The sequence below is a fragment of the Phasianus colchicus genome, chromosome 4, assembly GCF_987193195.1.
Source record: "Phasianus colchicus chromosome 4, bPhaCol1.hap1.1, whole genome shotgun sequence".
In the NCBI taxonomy this organism is placed as follows: domain Eukaryota; kingdom Metazoa; phylum Chordata; class Aves; order Galliformes; family Phasianidae; genus Phasianus; species Phasianus colchicus.
In genome coordinates this window covers 8,925,179-8,952,643 of record NC_143439.1, presented here as the reverse complement: position 1 = coordinate 8,952,643, position 27,465 = coordinate 8,925,179, and the positions used below count along the sequence as shown (strand labels likewise).

General features: G+C 38.3%; 2 protein-coding genes across 7 annotated transcripts in view; one reads left to right on the top strand and one right to left on the bottom strand.

Moving 5' to 3' along the window:
* Positions 1–16,543, bottom strand: part of TTC29 (tetratricopeptide repeat domain 29) — a 366,043-nt gene extending 349,500 nt beyond the window's left edge. For 4 of the 6 annotated variants that reach the window (XM_090138566.1, XM_090138564.1, XM_031588876.2 and 1 more), the window contains exon 1: positions 16,226–16,542. The gene's annotated coding sequence lies outside the window, so the exon portion shown is untranslated. Of the gene's footprint in view, positions 1–6,895; positions 7,000–16,225 lie in introns of those variants that run through there. The other 2 variants (XM_090138569.1, XM_090138565.1) reach the window with 2 other exon arrangements.
* On the top strand, positions 16,470–26,985 carry TMEM184C (transmembrane protein 184C). The gene is made up of 10 exons (XM_031588879.2): positions 16,470–16,930; positions 17,382–17,512; positions 17,610–17,646; positions 19,933–20,138; positions 20,936–21,010; positions 21,917–22,010; positions 23,147–23,259; positions 24,059–24,158; positions 24,574–24,745; positions 25,205–26,985. The coding sequence occupies exons 1-10, from the start codon at positions 16,814–16,816 to the stop codon at positions 25,495–25,497; spliced, it is 1,338 nt and encodes a 445-aa protein (XP_031444739.1). The 5' UTR covers positions 16,470–16,813; the 3' UTR covers positions 25,498–26,985.
* Positions 26,986–27,465: the final 480 nt, after the last annotated feature.

Here is a 27,465-nt window from a genome sequence, read left to right as displayed (position 1 = left end):
TAACAAAATGCTGCATGAAGACCTCACGTACTTCCATTCCCACTCAGAAGTTTCTGTCACAAGTATAAGCATTCTTAAACCTTGTTTTGTATGCAAACAAAATTAATAAGTGAAATCGTATGGAGAGCTTATAACACACATACAAAGGAGTTAAATGTCACAAGAAAAGGAACTTCTATAGCTAAACCAAGATGAAAATACTTGTTACTAAACAGCTTGATAACAGCACATTACTGTTTTAGTTACTCTGCAGGTAAATTATAATACTCTCTCCCTTGAACAGAAGATAAGAATACCAAGATATGCTTAATTTATAGGATAACCTGCTAACTTTTTCACCATTGAGTTTCTAGGTTAATACAGATAATTAACTTAATGAACACTTCATGGCACTACTTTGTACCCCAAACTACCACTTTTTAATGTATAACAGTGGAAAACAGTGACAGCACCTTCTACTAGGACATAAGTGCTATGAAGTAATAGAAAGTAACAAAGAAGAAAAAACATTTGCCCACCCTTCCAACAAAAAGTGACAACTCAAAAGAAATGCAGTCTATCTAGAGAGATACTGCTACCTTGGCTGCTAATCTTACATGGGGGTGAGGAGGAGTGGATCCAGCCCCCACACTTTCTGGTCACTCAGGTGCACAGATTGCACATGAGCTCCCTGGGTTAGCCCCACTTTCTCAGCCATTGGTTTCAGTTATGACCTGGCAATTCCAGAGGTATGAGCAAAAATTCATTACAGTGGGTGCCAGGACAGAAAATGGAAAGGATTAACTACCCCAAATAAACAAACAGTGCAACTCGGGAACAATTCCAATCTCATCAGGGAGCTGAAAATCTATTTCAAATACACGTTGTATGAATACCCCCAAAATTTTTCCAAGAGTCTACTTCACAATCCATGGCAATGTAGCCTGCACAGCTATCATAAAAAGCATTAAAAATGAAAGCTGATAATATTTAATGCTAATATTTTATGATGACTAAGTGATCTACAAGAAATTCTGAGCATTAACTGCTTTAATTATCCAAACTCTGCAGTATCCTTAGAACTCTGCAGATTCAAAAGACAGAAACTTTCTCTCAGTAGTCTGTAGACCGGTTAGAGAAATTAGAAGCTATGTATTGAATTCTAATTTCCAAGTCCCCCCTACTCAGTGCTTAGAGTTTGCCCTTGATATCTTTGCTGTTACCTTGTCCTTTTCTCTGAGATCTCATTCTTGACATATCACTGCCAAGAAGTAGGACGAATTAACTCATCCTCAACTCTTTACTATATCCAGTACTCCAAAAGTTTACACTACCCAGGCCTAAAGCTGGCCTATCCTGTTCCAAAAATTCTAGTGTGAACATATATTGCTAGGGTAGTTCCTGAAGATAAAGCTAAATAAAATGCAACAGTTGTAGGGCAGGTGAACATAGGAAACAGAGTAAAATTAAAGGCAAAAAGAGCAATTAAATATTGGTATTGAAATAAGCTTTTATCTCTAGGAAAGGCTTCCTATCTATTTTCTTCTCAAAGCCACTTCAGAATTACAGCAAATAAAATGATGAATGTGTCTGCCTCACATCATGAAAGTAAAGGATTTACACAATCCTTACGCTAAGCTAAGTGTCATAAAATTGTTAATGCTTATAAAAACCAAGACAACTCTCAATTTTAATTGCAATGTAAATGTTAATCCACTGCAAAACAGATCCAGAGCTTATGAACTACAGATAAAAACGGATAAATTATTTTTAATCTAGATTTGTTGTTTGTACTCTCAGTACAGAGGCAAAAAGCTCAGATTAGACAGACCAAACACCTCAGCAGCACAGCAAATACAATATAACATTTTACTGTAATTAATGGTTACTGTTATCCAAATGAATTCATTTAGAACTAGGTCAAATACACTTGTGGAAGACATGATTTTTATTAAAAATCTCTGCAAACAAACAAAGGCCCGGAACAGCAAATCTCTTCAAAACTCTGATTAAAGTACTTATCTTTAAAAAGAAACTAACATAAACTAGCATCTTGCCCCAAAAATATTTTTTTCCAAAAAAAAAAAAAAAGGAAAAAAATTGCTTTTATTTGTGGAGGTGTAGGAGTGCTGCATTAGAAATTTCATCAATGTAAACAATGACTAAAAAAAGCCCTTCAAATCAAACTTAAAGTTGATTAACACAGCAATGTGTGCAACTTGACAGTGTGGGAGATATAGCTTTTGCTATATTGCTCATGATCTCAGAATAGCTAGAGAATTTACATTTTAAGATGAACTGCCTGACATCATTCACAAGTATTACTCTAAAAAGAAAAAGAATTTAGAAGGTTTTACTATAAGCAAGGATATAAATCAATTTAATTTTATAATAATATCATAGTATAGATGGCATCCTAAAAGGAGAAAAACATGGGCAGAAGATAAATTGTATCAATTGGCAGAAAAGGAAAGGAATGCACCTGAAGATGATCAAAAGATACTACCTACTGGGAAGATAGAACTGTGGAAACAGACCTCCAGGTGACAGCGATAACCAAGTAAGTGATGTGTTTGCAATTGGAATATAGCAGGGAAAAAAAAGAAATGCAGTCTGGGGCAAACACAAAGATATTAAGTGTCACAGGACAGGGATTTAATATGTAACCGTAGAGTGATTTCATGTGAAATTATTGCATTCAGAATATACAATCATTATTTATAACATTTTTTAGAGAGTGAATAAACAAATTTCTTGAGATGTCCTTCCAAAATAAAACTAGCAAAATAAGTTAGTCCTATACAAATAGTTTAGAACTCTCTATGTGAAATGAACACATTCCTGACCAGCATAAGAGTCAGTTTTATTTTTTATTTGCATAAGAGTACTAATAAAGATTGTAAGAATCTAAAAAGCTAAAAGCAATTATACTGAGTCAGACCTTCGTACAACCTGTTATGATGAAAGGCAGATACCGAGGGAAGAGTAAAATGGCATTATAAGCATAGAGAAACACTTCCCTTATAGATCACTTAAAGCTTTCACCAATTTGAGGGGAAAATCAGTGTATTTGGGATAAATTAGATGTATTTTTCTGAATTTCTTTCTGATTGTGTTCAATCCTTTGATATTCACAGCATCTCGAGGCAATCAATCAGTGATTTAACTGACATTTTTGTGAGACTATGCTATGAACTTTCCATTCGATAATTTCATTCAGTATCCCATCGCACTTGTACTAAGAAACAGTAAAAAATTATTTACCTTGCTGCTCATGAGTTTACATGCTGCCTAGTCTGTTTTCTCATATGTTGTGTGAAAACTGTTCAAACCTTTGATGGTCTTTTTGCCCTTTTCTCTATTCTTTGGAGCTCTGCTAAATTATTTTCAAGATGGAAGGAATAAAGGAGAGACCAACATGACCCAGACACATCAGCAAAATATTAAAATATTTTCTTTTTTTTAATCTCTGTAGTAATCTAACACTGTTTTAGTTAAGTTTTGATGGTACGAATGTGTTTTCAGAAGTATTTGGTAGACAGTAGAACAAAATTACAATAAATTAGAAAAATGAAATCGTCTTGAAAAATCCTAAGAGCAATTACTGCTAGAATTCCTGAGCAAACAGTTGCTGAATTAGCTTCTTCTTTTAATGAGAATCTGCTGTCTCCTCTGATGAAATACATCTCTGCAGGATAATACAGTGTTTTTTGATTACTATTTGATAAACTTCTTGATGGGAATAGTGGGCTCACTAACCAGTTTATCAGCACATTCACAGGTACATAAAACAGATTAAAGTGACCCTGGCCAGTTTCCGCCACTAGGCTTATACAGATTCTCTTGGCTCTAGCGAAGTGTTCCTCTTCGACACTAGGGAACATATTTAGACAAACATTCTGCTGCATAGTTTAAGAGATACAGAATTAAGGTGGTAGAAAGGCTGAAGGATCATAATACTGAACTTACATGTCAGTGTTAACAAGTGTATCTTAGTGAGACGATCTGAACATGATTTAAGAGACTTTCTTCCTTAATTCCGGCATGTGGAGTAATTCTGTTTTAACATCATACTAGATGATCCTCCCAACATCACTTAAATGGGGCTTGATTGTTAAGTTTGTCTAAGTCACAAATTAATATCTGTGTCTCAGAGCATCAGTAAAATGACAATAAAGTAACAGAGGATAGGTGCTCACTTGAAATCCTGTTAAGATAGAACTTCACATTCCAGTATGTAAACAGTAACAAACTCAAGAGGAGGGAGAAAAGTAAGAGTAAGGGCTGTATGACTTGTCTATTTCAACATCAATGCATTTATACAGTCTTGTTCTACTGGAAATGCTTCAGGGTATCATGGCTGAGCATGGAACATAGTGACTATCCTTCCATAACAGTGCCCCCCACTAATAATTATCTACCCACACCAGCCAAGGCCACATCAATATAGAGAAGCACGTCTCTTGAAACAAGTAGCTCAGAAATAGTTAACAGTACCATTGGTAGCATTGCTCTTCCTGTTTTTGCTGTCCACTACATTACAGAATCACAGTATGGTTGAAAATGGATGAGAACAAATGGAGAGACTCTCATCCAACCTATTGCTGAAGAGGGGCTACATAAACCAGATGGCTTGTGAACATCTCCATCCTGCTCAGATGGCTTGTGACCATCTCTCTCCAAGGGAGACTCCACAACCTCTCTGGACAACCTGTTCCAATACTATCACCCCATAGTAAAATAATTTGCATCTTCCTCCAAAATGACAAATATACTCCTCCTTGATGAAGTGTTCTTACATGCATTAAGGGAGTCTGTTTTTGAATACACTTATGGCAAAATCATAAGTGTATAGTTTTAAAGTAGAATATATATATATTTTTTTTTCCCTGTAATGGTATCTGTAAAATTAGCTGAACAAAAGTTGCAAAAGGAATCAGCTTGTTATTGGTGTTTTAGAGAATCATACAAGTAAATGAAAATAGGACAAGGAACGTTTGTAACTGAAGAAAATTATATACTCTGTATTCTAGCAAAACTCACACAGAAATAAACTTCCCTGGTGTTTTACATACTAAATAGGCTTCCTGGAAAATCGGTGGAAACTTTGCCTTAAGAAGCAGGGTAGGACTAGTTACTTAGGAGGTGAGTCGAGTTCTCTTTTCAGGTACTTCAAGAGCACTGCTCAGAACTAAAAGAACAATTTGATTCAAAATTCTGTTCTGAGTTACGTGAATACAACTCTCAGTCAGAACTATTGGACAGCATTACATGCAGCTGAGAGTGCTGGCTCAGAGAAGAGGACTCAGACTGTTCTGACAGTGATCCCTGCACCATTGATCAATTAGTGCTCCAGAAACTAAAACCAAGTTCACTACTCCTGCTCCATGACTGTTGCAATAATAGCTGTATCACACTGACTAGGAGTCCGGAATGACTAATACAGAACTTTATGCTACAATGCTCACTTCACCACCTTCTGTGGACTTCAAAATACATCAGAAGAATTATTTTAGCGTTCAACTAGATCAAGCACACAAAGAACAAGCAGTATTACTATCAGGAACACGAAATGAGATTATGCCAAACTCAAGGAAGCACAGGATGTAAGGCAAGGGATGGAAAACAAAAACAATTATTTACAAAAGCACCATTTTCAATGGCATTTGATACTTCTTGTTTCTAAGTGAAGTTGGGGAATGCTAAAACGTGGTAAGGGCTGGCAATGAATAAGAATCCTCCTTCCCCCCTCCAAAAACAAAACAAACAAACAAAAAAAACCTCTTGTGACTTGCTTGGATTTGCTTCTTCCACCCGTGGTAACTAAGAACTGAATTTAGCCCATGCATGGCTCCTTCAGTATATTTCTTCTGCATAATCTGAGCTGAAATACTTTGTAGCTCTAAGATATTTTGATGTGGTTGTAATTAAATGCAAGTATGATATAACATCTGGCAAAATCAAAGCATCCTTACATTAGGAAAAGCACAAATAATTTACAAAGCAATACTAGGAATCATACTGCTGGTAATACAAAACTATTTCTTAAATAAGAAAAAAAATCAAAGTGCTAAACCAATTTAAGACATAGAAACGAACTTACTATATTTGTAACAAAACAGAAGAAAAATATTGCAGATTTGATTCAGAAAATAATTTCTATACTGTATTTTCAAATTCTGTACTGCTCTTCCATCCAGCACTCAAAGATTACTAAAGTTTTGTGGGAAAAGAGCTGTTTGGCAGCATCCCAGTCCATAAGGGTCTGAGAATGATGTGTCAGAAACACTCAGGAGGCCTGAAAAGCTACTTTAAAATATGGAAGAGCTTTTTTTTTTGTTGAGGCCCAGTTAAGGGGTTTCAATCTGCTCCAGCTTAGCTCCAGTAGAAGAGTAAGCAATTCATTACAGGCACCCATAAAGCCTCTAATATTACTATACTTAAACTCCACCATTGCTTTTGAAACATACGTTTTGGTTTTATGCATTTCTACAGCTATTAACAAACATTTTTGCTCTCCATTAACAACTAGTAGCTATCTATTTGAAACGTTTTTAGTGCGAAGTTTAATCTCCGGCCACGTTTGTATGTTGGCAAGAATCAGAATCTATTTTTATCTTCAAAGTTCTACCCAAATCTCTGTACCAACATTCTTCAAGAACAGAAGACTTAATCTTTATGATTTTATTTTGTAATACTGATTATCCATACGCACAAGCTGTTACAAACACATACATGCCAAGATAAAAGCAAAATCAGACATACACAGAAAGGGAGAAATAAAGCCTATTTTTCTTACCCTCATTTTAACAGTACTTTTAGCCACTTAACAGCTCACACCTCAAAATATTCAAACTTAAATCTCTATAAAGCTCATTTTAGTTTTTTAAAGTACTGGAAAGGCAGTAAGACCAACCTCAGATATGCACAATCAGAAGGTGGTACAAAAAAGGATGTTCACTCATGCCCAAAGATCTAGACTTGCAGGAAGACCCCACCAAGGAGCAATCTCCAGCAAGAGATTCTTCCTCAGTGGCAGTCAGCCCTTAAAATGAGGTCTAAAAGGGGTGCAGCCAGCCTCCACCCTTTTTAGTTGCAGGTGAATTGCCTTCACCTGTGGTTCCAGGGCTATTCAGATCTTGTCTCCAGGTGCTCAATCAGTAGTTCTGGCTGTGACTCAGCAGTTCCGGTACAAGTGCTTAGAAAGGCATCAGCAGAAACAGTTTTAACAAATCCCAGTAGAAATGCACAAGTACTAGGTATAATTGATACTATATACAGGAAGCTTCTTAAAAAGTCTCTTCTTCTATTAATACTCAAAACCCAATTCTGATTTCATTGCCATCATAAGAATTTTCACCTTTGACTTATGGTAAAAAAAGATCAGGCATAGGCATGGAGAGAAAGAAATAAAGAGAGAAGAAAAGAGATGGTGTTTATTCTATCCTATCTTACAGATCCCTCTTACCGAATCTAGGACAGATCTAGAAAGAGACAAAGCACTGCACTTCTAAGTATCACAGTATCTGATTTTCATCTTCCTGGCCTGCACACCTGAACCCAGAATCCTCTAGTGAGAATCTTTTTACAGTGGGTGCAGGAAAGTGTGTTCACAAAAATCATATTCTGTGGGGAGCCAACTAATGTAAGCAGGCAGTAATTGAAGAGAACACTATTTTGGATTCTAGTCCCAACACTTACAGTTACTTTCTACTTATTCAGGAACAATTATTTTTCTAGTTTCTGTAAAACAAAACAAAAAAAAGACAAACTACTCTTTCTCACCAATGTGTCATAACTGCAAGACTTAAATTCCTGAACAGGGAATATTACTTCGGAAAGGGAAATGAAGATTGGAGACTCTTTTCTACATTCTGAAGAGTCTGCTGCCCATTAGCTTACTTCAAAGAAAGGGCTGAGACCTCTCAGACAGTAAAAGGGATTGAACCTGGATCCCATCCACATTTCTGTCAGTTCGAAACACTTCCAGTCTGAAAGGAAACAGATCTTTCCACTATGGGGCCAGCTGTTGCTGCAGGGTCCTGGCCTACTAGGCGTATTCAGAGCTCACCTACTGAACAGACCTCTCCAGGGGGACTTACAGAGGAATACTTCATTTCTGGACACCTATTGCACATTAGCTTGAGTTAATTACTAGGCTGCTCAGTCTTATAAGGGCTTAAATACCTTAGAGAGTGTGAAATAGCACTGCTGGAGTGCTCTTTTTATTACGCATCTCATAATAAAAGCTGCTTAAGCCTCCAATCAAGTGTACCACAAGTGTTACATAGCAGATGTGTAAATACTTAGAGGAGTCTCAATTCCACCTGACCTAAACATTAAGCATTTATGTCTTTTTGTGTGTCTCATCCTAGGTCAGAATCAACTGCTCAGAAATAATTATGGTATCTGCATAACACTGTATTTCAGAATGATTTATAATTATTAGGTAGTTAATAATTAAGTATCTCTGACTCCCAGATTAGAAACTAGCTCATGCCTCTCAAAAGTTAAGAGAGAAAACACACTCTTCAGAAGAAATAGTTGTTATGCTGACATGTTTTAATTTGATTGAGATTTTTTCATTTAAAATACTTTATCTCATGGATTTTTTGCTGTTGTCTGTTTTCCAAGGAATATCCAACATTTGCTGTGTTGTCTTCCACTTCTGGCAAACCATTAGCAAAATCAATAGGTTAATAACTGAGAAAGCATGACCCAAACATATCTTTTGTAAACTTCATTTTTTGAGTGGACGTAGAAGAAGTGATTGGAAATACTACATTTAATATTATGCAAGCATGATGTAGAAAACCACAGAAATTAAAAATAGGCTTACTAGATCAGTTTATTCACAACTAGTAATGAAAAGTGCTGCCTTTACCACATGAATATAAAAGTATTTCAGAAATCTGTAATATTTTGTACTCCAGCTTTACTTTTAAGATGGAAAATCCAGAAGAAAAAACATGAATAGAATTTTTTCTCCCTTCATTGCTGTAGGACTTTGTAATTCTGGATGTTTGTAAGAACAATTACTAATTTGAAAGGATTGCCAACTACCAGCCCCTTCAGAACATATTTTTGGCTTTTACTGCTATAACACTTAGTTGCTCTGAAAGTAATGCCTCCTATTTATGTCCGTGGAAATGGCAACATACAAAGACCACAGTAACACCATTTGATAGAGCAAATTCTCATCTAGGAAATGCTATTTTTCAACACTGTTACCACCATTATCCAATCTGTGCACCACTTCACAGTGTAACACCTCTGCATGGCCATCTGGAAAGAGGCTTCTCTTTCACACTGCAGTCACCACTGCTGAAATGTACTACTACGCACCACCTCGCTGTGCTCACATTTGATCTCTAAAAACGTTCAGCAAGCATCAATGGGTGCAGTCAGTTCTGCACAGAAGAGTTCAATGACAGTTTTGCTTTATAGGCACATCCATGTCAGACACCATTTTGTCAGACTGCCCCACTGCTGCCATCTGTTGCACAGGGAACACTGGCAGGAAAGCTAAATCTCTACTGCCATACTACCAGCATCTGCTTCTGACTTCGTGAGTAAATTCTAGAAAATATTACTTTCAGAACATTATTTTCAGAGCAGCCCTCATAGAATTTCCTGTAAGTTCTCTTGCATGGCTTACCAGTTTGCTTTCTAAACAAACAACCAATATGTTAGCTACAAAGTAACAAATGCTGAAAAATCCTGGCAAATGAAATAATTTCCAGGTTTAAGTGTCAAAAAGCACGACTACAGAGGACGATAGGAAAAAAACACTATCATTCAAACTCAGCATTCCTCCTCTTACAAAATGACGTATTTTGTACTTCTATTCTGAGAACTCCAAATGAGAATACTGGGGCTTAATGCTTACATCACAGCTGATAGTTTTGAAATTCAGTTTGTAAAATACAGGCGCCTCAATATTAGACCAACAGCACAACCTAGTGGTAATTCATTCTATCCTATGATACTCAGTTTACCTCACTAGTATCTGCACAAATAATCATCAGGGATCCTTCAGCGCACGCACTTCTTGCTTTATGGAACAACAAAGAATGAAGTTGGGATTTTAGAAGAAAATGACACTTAAAGCTGAGATAATCCAGGAAAATAGAAGACTTTAATATTGCTTCTATATATCTTTAAAGCAAGGACATATTTCTCAATATGTATAATTTTAGCTATACTTAGAACATACAATTAAGAGTAGTGTAGTTTGTCCTTTTATTTTCATTTCAAATAGAAGATAACCATCTGTATTCACCTTCATCTGAGAAACTTTACCTGGGTAATATGACAAAAGGGCTATACAAACTACTTGGTACTTAGTCAAAAAAGCTAAAAATGTAGGCAACAAAAACAAACCTATAACAGTGCTTTGAAGTTGTTTTTTTGCCAGTCGAGTATATAGTACAAACAAGAGACAGCTGTCTCTTGAAGGAGCAGGCAATCAAAATAAAAGAAATACAAGATAAACAAAATATCATTTGTGTTAAAATAGCATTCTATAAAAACCCTATTTAGAGAGTTTCAAGTGACTTCTTACCATGATGTCTGTGAACAATTATTATTTTCATATGGGACATGCATGGAGAAAATCTTGAAGATACTCCTCCCTGGGTAAATTCAGTTTCGTACTGCTGCAAAGTTGTTCAGCATATTTCTCACTCTCTGATCACTGAGATATCATCATATTTATCATGTCTGTCTTCTCAGTAGGAAATACCAGATCACGTTTGTCCCTTAAAGGAACAGAACTGTAAATGCAGTACTATATCCCTGAACAGCTGAATTACCATTTGTCTGCTGAGCACTTGCATCCTGCTGTAGCAGTTCTCCCTCAGGCCAATATGAGTCAGATAAAGGCAGAGTTGCACAGCAGATGATGATACTGTGAAGGACAGATCTAGGTGATGTTGGAGATGACCTTTCCATTTTACTCTTTCCTCATATTTAAGTTCACATTATTCTTTCCTCTTCCTGAATTGCTCTCAGTTGGTGTAGAATAATTTTATTGCAGATATATTTTTGGTATTTTGCTCATGGTCAAAGTGTTTAAAACCATATTAGTACGGAATAAATATTTTCTACTACTACTACTCATGGATTTCAGAGAATATGTTTGTCAAACAAGATGTCTGGTCAGACAATACCTATTCCAAAGATTCAAAAATCAGAACTTTCTTAAGAGGATCACTAGTTTTCATTTCAGCTTCGTGGACTTCTGCTGCTTGACTCATGCTCAAGGTATATACCTGGCAATGCTAATGTCTCAGTCTGGTTAAGATAAAGACTAGATGGAAAGGGAAGTCCCCTCCTCTCTCTACTGCTGAGGAACATATGCAGCTCCCACATACTTTCTCATGTGAAGAGCAATGAACGAAGAGAGACGTACAAGAAATAGGAACTGTTCTCAATCGCAGATGGGTATGTATACTGTGTTTTAATGCTGTAACAACAAGGTAAGAGATAATAGTCATCTTCTGATCACAGGTCACAAACTTATTTTCTGAATTGGTATTATGTGGCTATAAGGGCAGGTACTACCCGAGCTACGCTGGAGACTGCCTCTCTACTAATCTACTGGATTTGTTTAATTCTGAATGTAATATATTTATATGGTAATACGTAACCATACCTGGTAACAGTTTTAAAAGTTTTTTTTGTTACTGAATTTGACAGGGCTGGAAGGTTATTCTTTTGAGAAACAAAAGGCAAGATGACTTGGTAATCATCTTGCCGAATTTCCAAACACTTGGTATGCGTTCCTTCTATATTTTAGCAAAACACACGAATGATAGATGTGTCCTTCTGAGGATTTGTTTATGACAGTTGTTTATACTTGATTATTTCATGTTCATCGCTTCCTTTTACAAAGCCCCTGCTGGTTACATTGCTTAGTATATTTTGAGACATCGTACACAAATGAATAAAACTCTGGCAGAACTTGGCTAAGCAAATACACTTCCGCTCACTGAAACAGAAGCTCGTGCTTTAAAATGCCAAACAGCTCAGCAACAATAAGTGGCTAACAAGTCCCCAGGTAGCTAATATTAAAAAAATAAAAATCTATGTCATCTCGAAAACAAAGAAGCCACATCGTAAATCATCACCCAAACTGATGGTTACAAATGCTTCTGGAGCTGAACAACAGCTTCAATGATCATCCACAAAAGAGTTAAGGAAGTAATCAGAATGCGATGGCAGCATTTCCACAAGGAATATCAATTTCATACAACTGATGGCAGCTCTGTGATAGAAATGTGACAGACATTTGATTACAAAAAGAAAAAAGCCTAGTACTGGTAACGCTAAAGAAACAACAATGAGTTTTTAACTCTCATTAAGTTTTAATAAAATGAAATAAAAATGCATTAGTAATGATGCTGGTGTGATTGGAAGTTGAACTAATCAGCAGTGCTCTAATGGATACACACCTTTCTAAAGGCTGGCAGTAATGCTACTATGTGAGTATTTGAATTTCATCCTGGCTGCCCAACACTGAAATCCTGAGTACCCAAGACAGACAGTCTAATTCTCACTGAGACTATACACTTGTATAAAACAAAATAAAGAAAAATGAGGAAACCTAGGAAATTAATGGCATATAAATAAAAATGTAATTCATGAATAAAACATGCCACAAAATTTTCCAACTCTAATTATAAAAGTCTATTTTCTGTTTTATTTTAACTTAACAAATTATTTATAGGTTTCCATATACTAAAGAATAATCCTCGTTTATTATGTTCCAGCATAACTCTCTTTTAAATAAATTTGAAATTCATGAGAGCAGAATGTACATATGATTGACATCAACAGTAATACACCTCAGTCTCTCCAATAGCGGAGAATGGTACTAATATAGCTGTTAACTTCAAGCTCTGAAGTGTAGCTTTGTTGCTCATTTCTCTAGTGCTAGAAGTCTTAATAGTTAGTGAAGATGAATTCTGTCAGTTTGATTCTTTGAGAAGTATTTCACATGTATCTCCTCGCTGAAGACAAGGGGCTCTGTGCGTACTCTGGAAATGGCAATACTCCCAAACAAGGGTGCTAAATCACTGTAAACCTACCCAACACTTGGGAAAGGAACCTCTTACGCATCAGCTAAGATTTTTTTCAACACAGAGTGCTTAAAAAATATATGTATAAATTCATTTGCAATGATATGAATTCAAACAGCATGTATTTCCTGCATTGCTGAAACAGAACCAATAGACAACTATCACTTCACCTTAAAACTACATGTTCAGAGCTGTAACACAATGGAAAGCACAACAATGATAGCAGAGCAGCAAAATCCAAGGCTGCAGCAAGCGAGGACTTGTTCAACTGCAGCAGCCATGGATACAGAAACAACACAAAATCTGCTTACCTTCAGAAGACCTTGAATACACACAGGGATCCCCAGCAAAATACCCTTGCCTCTATATTGCCAGACCTTAAATGAGTTCTGGGAAGGGGTGCATCCTGGCTCCACCCCTTCAGGTCACTCAGGTACACTGCACACACCTGAGCTCCCCTGGGTTGGCCATTGCCTTCCCACCAGGTGTTCCATCACTTGTTGAAGATGTGACTTGGCATTTATGCTATAGTGGACCATATTAATTCATGTTCACTTGTGTTTCAAAGTCATTTTGGTCTATGAAGTTATTTCAGAGCAGAATTGGTTCTTAACAATGGAAGCTTGGTACAACAAAGACAGAACATCCTCAGTTCTATTAAGAGACAGTAGTGAAAAAAGTATTGCCTAAAATCACAACAGAAGAAAAGAACCTCATAGATTGGAGAAGTTCCTATTTTTGATCAAAACACAGAATCATTTCTGAAACATGAAGTTAAAGGAGATTTTCAGTAAAAACCATCGAGAGTGGAAATCACAGTAATTAACCTGGTCCAGTGCTTAAATATCCTAATTTCCTTTGCCGCAGTTTCGACACGCTTGTGTCATCTCCATCAAAAATAATGGAATTTTTTTTTCTTGATGGCAAATGTTTTCTCATTTACTAAACACAAGTATTTTAAACACAAATAATTCAGCCTTTCCTGATAGAGCTTGTATGTTCATATTTTTAACCTATGATCATCCTAGTTGCTTCTCAGTACATATATTTTTTCCTTTTATTGGTCTTGCACAATATTCCAGTTAAGCAGGACAGAATGATTGTCTGACCTCTCATTTCTATTTACGTGCCCTAGTAAAGTGCTGGCAGTTCTTAAAGTTGTTTAAGCACTTGAGCACTGCTCACTCATTTATTTTGTCCTGAATTGGTAGAAAAAACATTTTTCCTATAGAGTGTTAAAATACCATAAGCCTCACATTTATGGTTAAAAAAAAAGGTATCTACTTGTGATTCACTTCTTACAATAGCTTTCTAAAAGTGTGCAAGACAATGTATTTCTTAGACATTTTCCTGGGAATTATATTTACTTACATATATACAGCATGGCTTTGTGTAAAAGCTATCACCAGAGAAGGCTATCCAAGTTCATAACCTTTTTACATTTCTTGCATAGGTTCAGACTAGTATACCAGTTCCCTGGGATATCACGAGAAATCAAAGACAGCAAGGTTGAAAATATTTATTAGGTTTTCTAGTCTAATGTTTGATGCTCTTCTAATGTAAGATTAATTGGAACTAGCCTACAGTGACTGATGTGTGAGTATGCTCGTGATAAGAAAGGTAACTACAGCAAGGCTTGAGTCCTGAATAAAGGTAACCATAAAAATATACAATGGCTTGGAAGGGACCTTAAAGCCCATCCAGCTCCACCCCCAGCTCAGGCTGCCCAGAACCCCATCCAACCTGGCTTTGAGTGCCTCCAGGCATGGGGCACCCACAGCCTCTCTGGGCAGCTGTGCCACTGCCTCGTCACCCTCTGAGTAAAAAATTTCTGCCTAATGTCTGACCTAAATTGCTTGTACATAATATTAGAATTACAGAATGGCCTAGGTTCAAAAGGACCACAATGATCATCGAGTTTCAACCCCCCTGCTATGTGCAGGGTTGCCAACCAGGCTGCCCAGAGCCGCATCCAGCCTGGCCTTGAATGCCTCCAGGGATGGAGCATCCACAACCTCCTTGGGCAATCTGTTCCAGTGCGTCACCACCCTCTGTGTGAAAAACTTCCTCCTAAAATACTAATGCTGAAGAAACACTGAGCGCTACAAATGATATGAAAACTTGTCAGGAAGAGGCCAGGTCTCAGCCTCATATTCTTAGGGAATCTAAAAACAAAAGAAAGCAACATAACAACAACACTGAAAATAACAACAGCAACAACCCAAAGTCCTTAGCCTTCGAAGAACCAAGTTACTGGGGAAATTATAAAAAAATCTAAGTTCTTTGTAAACAATGTGTATATTCATTAATAATGTAAATTGTTTTTTGCCATTTTGAATATATTAATTATAGATAAGTAATCATATTTATTTCTAGTACTTCAGTAGTTGCATTGTCTGCTTTTCTGAAAACGTTAGAAATGTTTGGTTTTATATTTGCAACGTGTTTAAGAAAAACGTTTCTATTTAGACACTTATTCTGTTTGACTTGTGGGAATACAAGAAAAACTGTTCAGAGCAGCAGCTGAGGAGCAAGATAAACAGCATGAGAACCAACGACACCTCTAGAAGAAGAACAAACATCTCACAGCTCTGACTGGGTAAGTGCCTGCACAAACGGTTGAAGAGAATGCTCTGTTGACACGTGAAGGTGGATGGGAAAGTTGCAGGGGTAGATGGGAAGGCTAGAAAAAGAAAACTTGCGAAGGTATATAAGTGATGTGAGAACTTGTAATAAACATTTTGGATCGTTCACATCTGAGCCTGTGCATCAGGCGCTGCATGACCGAACAGGTTAGCTTCTCATTGACATCTCGTACCATCCTGCCGAGTTTGTGAGGCACCAAAGGTGAGCAGAACAGGCACCTTAACACCCATGTGGCAATACAACACAGAAATGTAGTAGTATTTCACCTCAAAGCAGTATGGGAAGTACTGTTAGCATCACTACCAGTGAACAAGCTTCCGTTCACGAGTCTGCCATAACCTCAAGCAAATTCCACTGAATTTTTATTTTGTCTGTAACACACGGATGACCTTTCAGTTCCCCTGCCACGTTTTTTATCCTTAAACATGACATTTGTAGCTAATTCACTGACAAGTAGAAAAACTTATCAGTGGCAGTTGCAGCACACGCTTCTCAAACAAACACAAACGTGTCGGTACCTCCAACCGTGCCAACACAGCCCGACGCCTCAGCTCCCGAGCTTCACCACGCACAGCCTCGGAGCCGCATCTCAGCGCTTTCACTCAGGCTGAAACACGCGTTCCACCGACTGTCGAAACGTAATACAGATTTTGCATTATCCTAGACATCTTCGAAGAGAAAAACAAAAAAACAACAACGGAGCATCCCGCCCCTCAGGCACCAGCAGCAGCGACCCGCCCGCGCCGCGGGCACGCGCGCAGTCGTCACCGCGTTGGAGTAACGGTCGCCGCGCGCGCCGCTTCTCGAGGAGAAGAGCCGGCAGTCGGCCCACGTGCGGTGGGGGCGCGACGGGCAGAGCGAGCAGCCAATCGGCGGAAGCGAGGGAGCCGGAAGCGACGCGAGACGGAAGTGCCGCGGGGGCGGGGTGGCGGTGAGCCGGGTCCGTACCGCGTCGCTTTGCGGGGGCGGCGCGGAGTCGCCTGCCGCGGGGCGGGGCGGCGGGTGAGGCCTGGCAGGCTGCGCGGGTGATGCGCGCCCCGCGGGGGCTGCCGGGCCCGGCGCCGAGCCGCTGAGGCGCCGCGGGGCCCGAGCGGAGCGAAGCGACCATGCCGTGCACCTGCGGCAATTGGAGGCGGTGGATCCGGCCGCTGGTGGTGCTGCTGTACATCGTGGGGCTGCTGGTGGTCGTGCCTCTCTGCGTGTGGGAGCTGCAGAAGCTGGAGGTGAGAGGCTCGGGGGGGAGGTGAAGCGGCCTCCGCGGCAGAACCAAGGCACTGCGGCCTCACAGCGACACGGGGGTTCGGCTGTGCCCCGGGCCGGCCCGTGTGTATGTGTGCATTGCCCGCCAGAGCGGGAGCGGGGCGGAACGGGACAGCGGGCGGCGTTCCCTCCTTCCCCTTCTTTCAGTAGCTACAGAGTGGATGCCGAGCCGGTGGAACGAGCACGGGATGCGCTGCGAGCCGGATCCACAGATAGCGTGGGAGAGTTGGTGGTTCCATGCATTTCAAAAGCAGAAAACTCAACTCAGTGTTAGAATACACGCGGAACATCCTTCTTAGAACTTCATTCACAGGCAAAAAAAAAAACAAAAACCAAACACTCTTGTTCTACCTGTCTTATTTTAAAAGATTAATACCAGAATGTTGATCTTGCACTCTTCTTTCTTTTTGCCAGGTTGGAATCCATACCAAGGCATGGTTTATTGCAGGGATATTTCTACTGATGACCATACCCATCTCCCTCTGGGGAATACTACAACACTTAGTCCATTATACTCAACCTGAATTGCAGAAACCAATAATAAGGTAACATCTCACCTTTTACCTCTGCTGCAAATATTGAATTTAATTCAGATGAAAGATATCTCTAGTAACATTAAGTGTTCTTTTGTTATTGTAACAGGATTCTGTGGATGGTGCCGATTTACAGTTTAGACAGTGTAAGTGTTCTCTTACTGTTAACAGCTCAATAAAACTGTTTGCTAGGGGAGCGAGAGAAAATGGTGTCACAGCAGAAACAGTGCTGCACACAAAGTTGTAGTCCTAGAAGCTTCTGTTTATCTGTTTTCATGGAGTACATCAGAAGTGTAGTTCTAACAGTATTACACGCTAGTTGGGAATCCTGTAAGATCACTTTTGCAACCTCTTCCTAACTCTCTCAGACCTTGAACATTTTTTCACTGCTTTGGAAATGGGGTTATGTGCTTACTTCTGGTTCTTCCATCTTCAGTAACAGCTGAAATGGAAACCTGTTGACCAGCCTGATACAAACGCAGTCTCAAAATTCAGAGCCTTACCTTTCTTTCCTGCATTAGGCTTAGCACTAAAATTCTTTACCAAGAAATGTTTAGTGCTAATCTTCCCTCTGGGGACAAAGAAGGCAGCTTCACAACAAACCACTTCTGAATATTTTTTCTATGACTGGTACTATTGGCCTTGCCAGTTGTTGTTTATGTGTCATCTGTTGCTGATTGCATAGATGATTTGAGATAGAGCTAAGCAGCATAGTAATTCCATGGATTGTATGTACAGGGCGTGTGTTTGCATATTATTGTCTCCTCTTGACATTGCTGCTACTTAAAAGTTGATCCCCTAGAAGACAGGTTTCCAGGAACCTTTCCTCTGAGTATTTTCCCCCCCTCTCATGTCTTCAGATTTCATAAAGTGTCACCTTCATGTACTGTTTTTTTTAAAAGGAAGCAGCATTATCTGTTTCCTGTGGGGGATATCAACTACCTTAGATTGATATTTCAGTTATTTTCATTTGGAAGAAAAATGCATGCTAATTAGATGAGCTCTATCCAGTCATTCAAGAGTGCTTCTGACAGGTATTAAAATCTTTCCCCAAGCTCTTGGATCTTACAGCCTTTGCTGCATGTATGATGTTCTAGATCTGAACATGAAGCTCAGTTACCAAATTCAACTAGGTGCATATTGTCCACAGGATGTAGCAGGAGCTGTTATTTCTAGTAGTTCATAATGAGGATGTTAAACATCTTCTTAAGTTCTAATAAGAAGATCTGTAAAGGCACAATATTCACTCTGCTGCGCTTCTGGAAGCATAGTAAACTCAAAATACTTGCTTCTGTTTGGGAAGCGAAACGTCAACAAAAAAGGAACCAAAAGAAAAGCAACTAGCACACAAGATGCACTGAATAGTGCAACAGTGATGCTCCAAAAAAACCCACAAAAAACCTCAAAGCTCTAACAGCTCATCTATAGTCACAGTCTTGCAAAAAAAAAAAAAAAAAAAAAAAACAAACAAAAAACCCCAAAACTCAACAGTTTTCTGTTAAAAATGCTAGCTTGGAGTGATGACCAGCTACCACTTGAAGGCTAATCAGCTGCTATTATGTATTCTGCTGTAATGCAATGGGAACTACAGCAACGACAGCAGAGCAGCAAGGTTCTAGGTTGCAGAGAGTAAGAGTTTGCTCAAATGCCATAGGCAAGCAAATAAAGGAAAGAAGCTGCTTACCTTCAGAAGGCCTCAGGTGCACAGGGATGAGCAGCAAAAAATGCCCTTGCCTCCCCTGCCAGCCCTTAAATGAATTCTGGGAAGGGGTGGATCCTGGTTCCACCCCTTCTGCTCACTCAGGAACATTACATGCACCTGAGCTCCGCTGGGTTGGCCCTGCCTTCCCACCAGGTGCTCAATCACTGCTTCATACCATGGCTAAGCATTTCTGCTACAGCTACAAACACACTAGAATATTATGCATTAGATATGAAATGAACTTTATACCAAAGGACTAAAAAGTTAGTTTTGAAATCCATATCCATAGAATGGCTTGGGTTGCAAGGGACCTTTATGATATCTAGTTCCAACCCCACAAACGTTGACTGTGAACATGTGAATTTGAGGAAGCTGTTCTATCTCGTCTCTTTTTAATAGGAGCAGGTCAGTTATAGGGAACCATCTCCATAGTTACCTTTAATTTAAAAGATTGAATTGTGTTGAGAGATGCAGAGCTTCCCTTGCGCAGTGCTATAAGCTTGCTTTCATTTGAAGAAGCAGAGATGCCATCTAAAGTTCCACTTGTATTTTTAGAAAATGCCATTTTCTGTCAGCAGTATCACACTCTTACCAGACAAATTACAAGTTCTGTTTAATTAGTGTTTCCTGTCTAATATAGTATTGCTTATTGAACTAGCCTGCCAGCGTTGTCATTGGAATCACTTCTGCCTTTCTAGTGTGTAACTTCTGTGTACCTCTCTTCTTGCAGTGGATAGCTTTGAAATACCCCAACATTGCAATATATGTGGATACATGTCGAGAATGCTATGAAGCTTATGTCATCTATAATTTTATGGTTTTTCTTTCAAATTACCTAACCAACCGATATCCAAACCTCGTATTAATAATAGAAGCGAAAGATCAGCAGAGACACCTGCCTCCCCTGTGCTGTTGTCCATCTTGGGCTATGGGAGAGTGAGTATTTGATGACATACTAGATTTTAAACTGTATAGTCAGATACAGATCTTTTTGCATTTAGTAGTATACTGTTGTTGCTTGGCAATGGTCTGTTTATGGTTTGCACACCTTGTTCATCTGTGATGAACTCTGACTGAAAACAACTGGGATGATCATGTTTCCATCTAGCAGTAAAACATGCTAGAAATCGCACTTACTTAGTAATGTGTTGACTCCAGTGCTGCTGTGGAACACTTACTTATTTTTGAAAAATGTTGAAAAAAAGTCTCTCTGAATTTCCTTCCTTTGCTATCATAGACTGTTTGCCAAAAACCTCATTTTGATTCAGTGACACCACATAGCATATTGTTTGTGTTTCCGTAGCTGAGAAAAGAAAGGCCATATGCCCACGAGCTGCTCATTTCTGTATACTTACTCAGATGAGCAGAGTCAATTTTCCTCCTCTCAAGAGATTTCAATAAAGCTGTTTAAAATGTTAACACAAACTATGAATGCAACTCTTAAACATACTCAAATGCAGGGACAATTTCATTCTCTTTGTTTAGCCCAGCCAGAATCTTTTTGTGGCTGGAAGTGAATTACCAGGTATTTAATATTATGCATCTGTAAAGTCTAGGTCTATTTGATTGCACATATGCACAAAATACTTTTACATTTGAAGTTCTGGAAATAAGCTAAGTTGAAGTCACCATGAAATAAAAATGCAGTTTAGTGAAGCAACTGAGAAAAGGAATTTTCCATGAGTAAAGTGTCTTTAAATTCTTGTACAATTAATTTTGTGTTTGTTTTGCAGAGTTCTGTTATTTAGGTGTAAACTGGGTGTTTTGCAGTACACTGTTGTCAGACCGTTTACTACTATTATTGCTTTGTAAGTACACTCATAAATAATGTATATTGGTATTCGGGACATAATTTTGAGTTACACTGGAAATGATTTTCATGCCCTTTGTATTGAATCAATGCAGTTTGAAAGCAAAGTAGCTGTATTACGTTCTAAATGGGTCCTTGCAATTTGCATCAGCCTCTGATTTCTTTATGGCTTCGCTACAGCAAATGCCTTTTTGCAGAATTGAAATAATAAATACTTAATGCCTACAGCTGAAAGAAGTGGAAAAGGATGTAAAATACTGTTTATGTGGGAAGGACATTTTAGAGTATAATTCTCTCAATTTTAGAGTTCTCTTCTCCTCCTCCTTCCTTCCTGGTTTTAACAACCATGTATTTTTAATGTCAGGTTTCATGTAATTTTGTAGGTTGTATTAAACTTTACATGTGATAAGCCTGACTGTCTGCCCTTATATCATAGAACTGTTGTTGTCAAGGAGTAGCAGGCAGTTAAGCCAACTGACGTTGAAAGCTTAAATTCATAAACTTGGTATTGTTGATCAGTGCAATTAATTCTGCTGCTATTCACAAAGAATATCCAGTAAATATTTGCATTAATGATGTGTTCTAATAGTTAAAAGCAAACCAGCAAAAAAAAATGTGAGGTTTAATTTTTTAATCTCTTCAGCAATCGGATATGTTAACTTTGCATTTTCCATTCTTATGTTCTGTGCCAGAAAGCAAAAAAAAACCTATATATGTTATGATATGCAAACACAATTTCTTGTGGATAATACAGTATCAACATAGTGTTGAAAAACTGTGCAGACCTTCACTGTCTGCGTTTGATAACAAAAACAGTTCAAACAGTTGATTAATTAGAGGCTTAACAGTTCAAGAAACTGTTAATCATGTACTCCTTTGTCACTCATTCTAAAAACTCTTTCAGAATCTGTGAACTAGTAGGCGTGTACGATGAAGGAAACTTCAGCTTTGACAATGCTTGGACTTACTTGGTTATACTTAACAACATGTCACAGCTAGTGAGTATCAAGAGTGCTTCTTTCTACTCTTTTAAGTCATCATGTTAATAATATGCGATTCTTCTTATGTGAGCTATTGAGAGTAATTGCATGAATGTCTAGTCATTCTTATAGGTAGAATGTATCACTGTAATTCTGTTCTTATTATCTTCTCAATGCTGTTTGTGCAGAATGTTTTAACTCCTAAACTCCACAAAGCAGTAAGGTGTCCCACCTCTCTACCCCAAACTATTTGATGAACTGGTCTGACCCAGGCGTGCTAGCTTCCTCCCAGCACCCATACAAAGATTCTGCAGTGATTTTGTTAAAAATACTGTTAAAAAGGTGGTGGGAACAACCTTGAGAATTGGAAACAATGCACGCATCCTTTAAAGAAAAAAAAGACAGCAAAATTACAAGGTTTTCTTGAGTCTTTCTAGGCAAATATTAGCCTTTCAAGGGAAAACGATACTCACTTCTGCAGCAGGTTTAAGAAAAGCACGACATTCCACCTGAAAAGGGCGTCATCCTGGTGCTTTGGCTGTGAGTGTAGGGTGACTGTTAGTTAACTCATGAGCTGCAGCTGCTTTCTGCTGCAGCAACAGTCCCAGCAGCTGCACTGACTTCTACAAGCTTAGGTTGACATGATGGCTTAAAGAAACTTAGCAGTAATAGGCTGGGAGAATTATTAATGAAAAGAGGAGATCAATTTAGTTTGGCTATATGTTAGCTTGGTTGCTTGCAGTCTAGATTGTTAGATCTGCAGTGAAGATTGTAGCCATTTACTCTCTTCTTATAAAGAGACAACCTTTCAGACGTTCTTAACAGAAGCCTGAAAGAACACCTGCTTTTTATGGCATTTGTTGTAGAGCTGCACTTGGTTTTGGAAAGATGTTATGGCAGCTTCTTATGCTTTCTTTTAGCTTTGTAGGTAGATGATCTCAGTCTTCGTCTGACAATATAATTCTAAAACAAAATTTCAGAAAGGAAAAATCAAGCCTGCTTTAATGCAGTAAGGACATATTCCCTAAATACAGACATTCTTTTCAAAAATAGACAAATTTTGTTTCATAGTGTGATGTGTTTTATTACTGAAGAATGGTAAACAAACTAAATAAATATTTAAAAGCTTTTTTTTTTTTATATTTCCTTGTTAGTTTGCTATGTATTGTTTAGTGCTTTTTTATAAAGTACTACGTGAAGAACTGAACCCTATCCAACCTGTTGGAAAGTTCCTTTGCGTGAAGATGGTAGTTTTTGTTTCTTTCTGGTAAGTTGATTACTTAATAGTTATTTCTTGCTCTCAGAGTGGTGCAGTAACACGCTGGTAGAGAAGCAGGTTGTTCTAATAATGAACTGGAAAAAACAAACGCTTCTTAGGTTGTCTTCTCTTTTGGTCTTTAGGGCCATGAGTAAATATTGTACTGCATTCAATTTTGAGCACCTCACTAGAACAAAGACATTGAAAAAGGCAATAAAACTGGTGAGAGATGCAGAGCATAGGCCTTATGAGGAGTGGCTGAGGGAGCTGAGATTGTTTAGACTGGAGGAGGCTCAGGGGAGGAGACGTTATCACTCTCTAGAGCTTCCTGAAAGGAGGCTGTGCTTACGTGGGGGTTGGCCTCTTCTCCCACATAAGCAGCAATAGCACTAGAGGGAATGGCTTCAGGTTGTGCCAGGGAAGATTCAGGTTGGACATTAGGAAAAACTTCCTCTCTAAAGGAGTAGTCAGGTACTAGAATGGGCTGCCCAGGGAGGTGGTAGAGTCACTGACCTAGAGATGTGTTTAGATGTTGCAATGACAGATGTGGTTTAGTGGGAAATATTGGTGGTAGGTGGACGGTTGGACTGGATGATTTTGGAGGTCTTTTCCCCATCTTGGTAATTCTGTTATTTTCACATTAGCCTGTTCCGTTTTCCTTCATTTAAAATCTAAAAAGCAGCAAGGTTTTTTTTTTAAAAGATTCTTACTATCTACATACACAAGTATACTTAAAAGTAGGCCTTGCTTACCAGATTTGGAGATTTGCAGACAACACTATTATAACAATAATTAATAACTTTTATAGGCAAGCTGTGCTTATTGCATTGCTGGTGAAAGTTGGTGTTATTTCTGAGAAACACACCTGGGAATGGCAGAGCGTGGAAGCTGTGGCTACAGGCCTACAGGTAGGAGCAGAGACAATTACTTTATAGGAGAAATCACTCTATGTAAGATGACCTATGATTTCAAGCAAATATTATCGTATCTTACCTAGCACAGGCTCAATTACTACTGAATTTATAGTACGTTGGACTAAGTCTCAGCCAGTCTCCCCAAGTGAGTTTTATGCTCAACACTTCCCTGTCTACTTCCCTGTTGGAAGGAACAACTTCAACCAAGACAAGCTGTTCAGCAAGGACTGTTTCCTGCATCTAAATCGAATGGATTTCACTCTGATGTTTGCCAAGAATGTCCTATCTCTGGCTTAAGAGTAGCTGATACCAACATCCCAGTGCAATTACTGTCAGTCATTCGATGAAGAACTCTTTTCTCCAGTTATGAGTGATTAAGTTTTAGTTAATACCTCTTTCCTTGTTGCAGGATTTCATCATTTGTGTTGAAATGTTTTTAGCTGCTATTGCACATCACTACAGTTTTTCCTATAAACCTTACGTTCAAGAAGCTGAAGAAGGGTCATGCTTCGATTCCTTTCTTGCAATGTGGGATATTTCTGATATAAGGGCAGATATATCAGAACAAGTTCGAAATGTTGGTAAGTAACAGACATATCTGCATTATCTGTAAAACAGCCTTGTATTTCCAGCTTCATTTTGTACTGTTAGCCATCTCTACAGTTCCTTGAGAACATCCCATACCAAATTAGGGGCAGCTGTATCCTTAGAGCATTTCATTGGGTATCTTGCACTACAATGTCCCAGTAATCCTGTGAGTTAACAGTCTAGTTCTGAATTTTTCTTTCAGATAGATCTGAGGGGAAATTTCAGGTGTTTAGCTAGAATAGAGAGGAATGTCTTTTACTTCTGCCCCCTTCTTTCCCTTACTGGAAAGGGATCCTTTCATTAACTGAAGATAACAATACCCACATAGAACTGTTCTAAATTGAAGACTAGACTTCTAATTCTAACTTGCCTAGGCTAGTGTCTGTTCGTTTGAAGACCTAGATGTATTGCTTTAAGCATTAAAGTGTTATTTTTGTTTGACATAACTCTAGGAAGGACAGTTCTGGGCCAGCCAAGAAAAATGTTTTTTGCTGAGGATCATGAGCAAAACGAGCATACAAGTTTACTATCCTCCTCTACTCAAGACCCAATTTCTGATGCTTCTTCAATGCCATCATCACCTATGGGTCATTACCAGGGGTTTGGACACACTGTGACACCTCTCACAACACCAACAACAGTCCCTGCAGTTGATGGTATTTATAACACTTCTGCTACCCGAGACACTGCAGAATCGCCTGAACTAATGCACAATTCATCAGAGAAAGCTTTGGATAGAAGTTAGACTCACCTTTTTTTGAACGGGTCAAGGAGCCTGTTAAATTCTTGCCACATACGTTCGGTTAGCATATACTGTTTGCCCTGGAAGTTGAATAGCATGGAGTAGCTACTGTACAGGCAGGAAGAGGATATGGCTGTAACTGACATCTTAATGTTCTGAGTATGTAACGGTTATGAGTACCTGAGTACCCTATGAATATAAAACGCACACTGTAAAAGTTTCTGCAGAAATTCAAGAATCACATCCTTGAACTACTAAACATTTATACATCTGTCATACAAAAGTATGGTAAAACTATTCTTCTTTCTATTAATACAAAAGAAACGCTTGAAAAAACGCTGTGCTCTTGAAAACATGAAATGTAAGTACTACTAGCAGTGGGAAGTATTAATTTTGAGAATGTAATTTAAGGAGGGCAGTGAAAAAAAACCTCTTTATGTTGGTTTTGGTTTCCTTATTGATGATATTAACTACATACCCCAAGGATTGAATGGTGTGTGGATGAAATGTAACTTCTGTGCACATGCCATCTTCCTCCTTTGCCAGCATAGTTAAGTCAAATCCCTTCAGTGCAAAGCATCAGTTAAAAAAAAAAAAAAGTCTAGTTAAAAAAAGAAAAAGCATTCCCTATTGGAATTTTATGGTGAGATGAGGCACAGACCATACAGTTGGCATAACTGTTGTTCTTGTACCTCTTAATTTATTAGTCTTTTGCATTCAGAGTATACAGCCAGGAAGGTAAGCTTTGGATTAATACCTTCACATGTGATGGTTTTTTTTTCCTATCCTTCTAGAATAATAGTAAGGAGAGGGGAATAAAGGATGTCAAAATTCACACGGAAAACAAAACTGACTCCTTTGGTTTTGACTGCAATAAATTCTTTAACACCTAAATTTTTAAGCTGTTAACATATCCTGCTTTAACAAGGTGTCTGTGGTAGTTTGTATTTATAAATTTGTATCTGTGATTATTGTATTATGCTTCTAGTATAGTCTGTTCAAATGTAATTATTCGTTTGTGTGTGTGTCCCAGAGAAGAGACCTTTGCTAAGGTAAAATTAAGTAGCTAGTCTAATACTGGAGTTACTCAAGCATTATATTTTAGACCAAGAAAGAGTAAATTTGTATCAAAACAGTTTGCAAAACTGACAAAAGCAGCTGCTTTTTTAAAAATCCCATTTCTGGGTTTTTATTACTATTGCATGTTTGCAATCTGACAAATTGAGAACACTAAGTGACACATGATTTTATTTTTTTTTCAGCATTTACTGGATAAATGTTTAACTTCTGTCTGTCACAGTGGGACTCATCTTAAGTGCTTATTTTGCAGTACTAGTGTGATGTAAATACTGCGCCTTACTCACTAGGCTGCGTATTTTATAGCTGACTGTATTTGCTCTATCTGAAGGTAGGGGGAAGTGCAAATCGTACTTTCCACTTTGCCAAATCATTGCCTTTGTTGTAAATAAGCAATTAAATATTTTATTTGAACTGTTTGGCTTTTTTCCCATGTGATATATTGCTACTGTCATTATATGTAAATGACAGATGATGGCAACTATTCTCTTTGTGAAGGAAGAGATCTTGTGCATAACAGTAGAAGTGCTTGTAATTTTTTCCAGTGTTTTGAGTATAATCAAAGAATTCTTTCAGGAGCTTATCAGGCATCAGACTTATTTATGCTTGACTCAATCTTTTTTTTTTTGTTAACAGCCACGTTTTAAGAAGAGTAAATAACTTGTAAAAGCTTGCATTGGGTAGGGACTTCCTGATTGCTCTAGCATGTGCACAGGTTGAAATGGGGGAAAAAACAACTCTGAAGAGCCTCTGTCCTACTCTTAGATTTTCTTATGCATTGTAACCTTTGGATATAAGATGGTATCTGGTTAATTTTAAGAGAACTTAATCACCGCTTATGTTTTCAAAATAAACTGGAGACCTGTCCTCCCCTGTTCTAGAAGGAGCTTTATT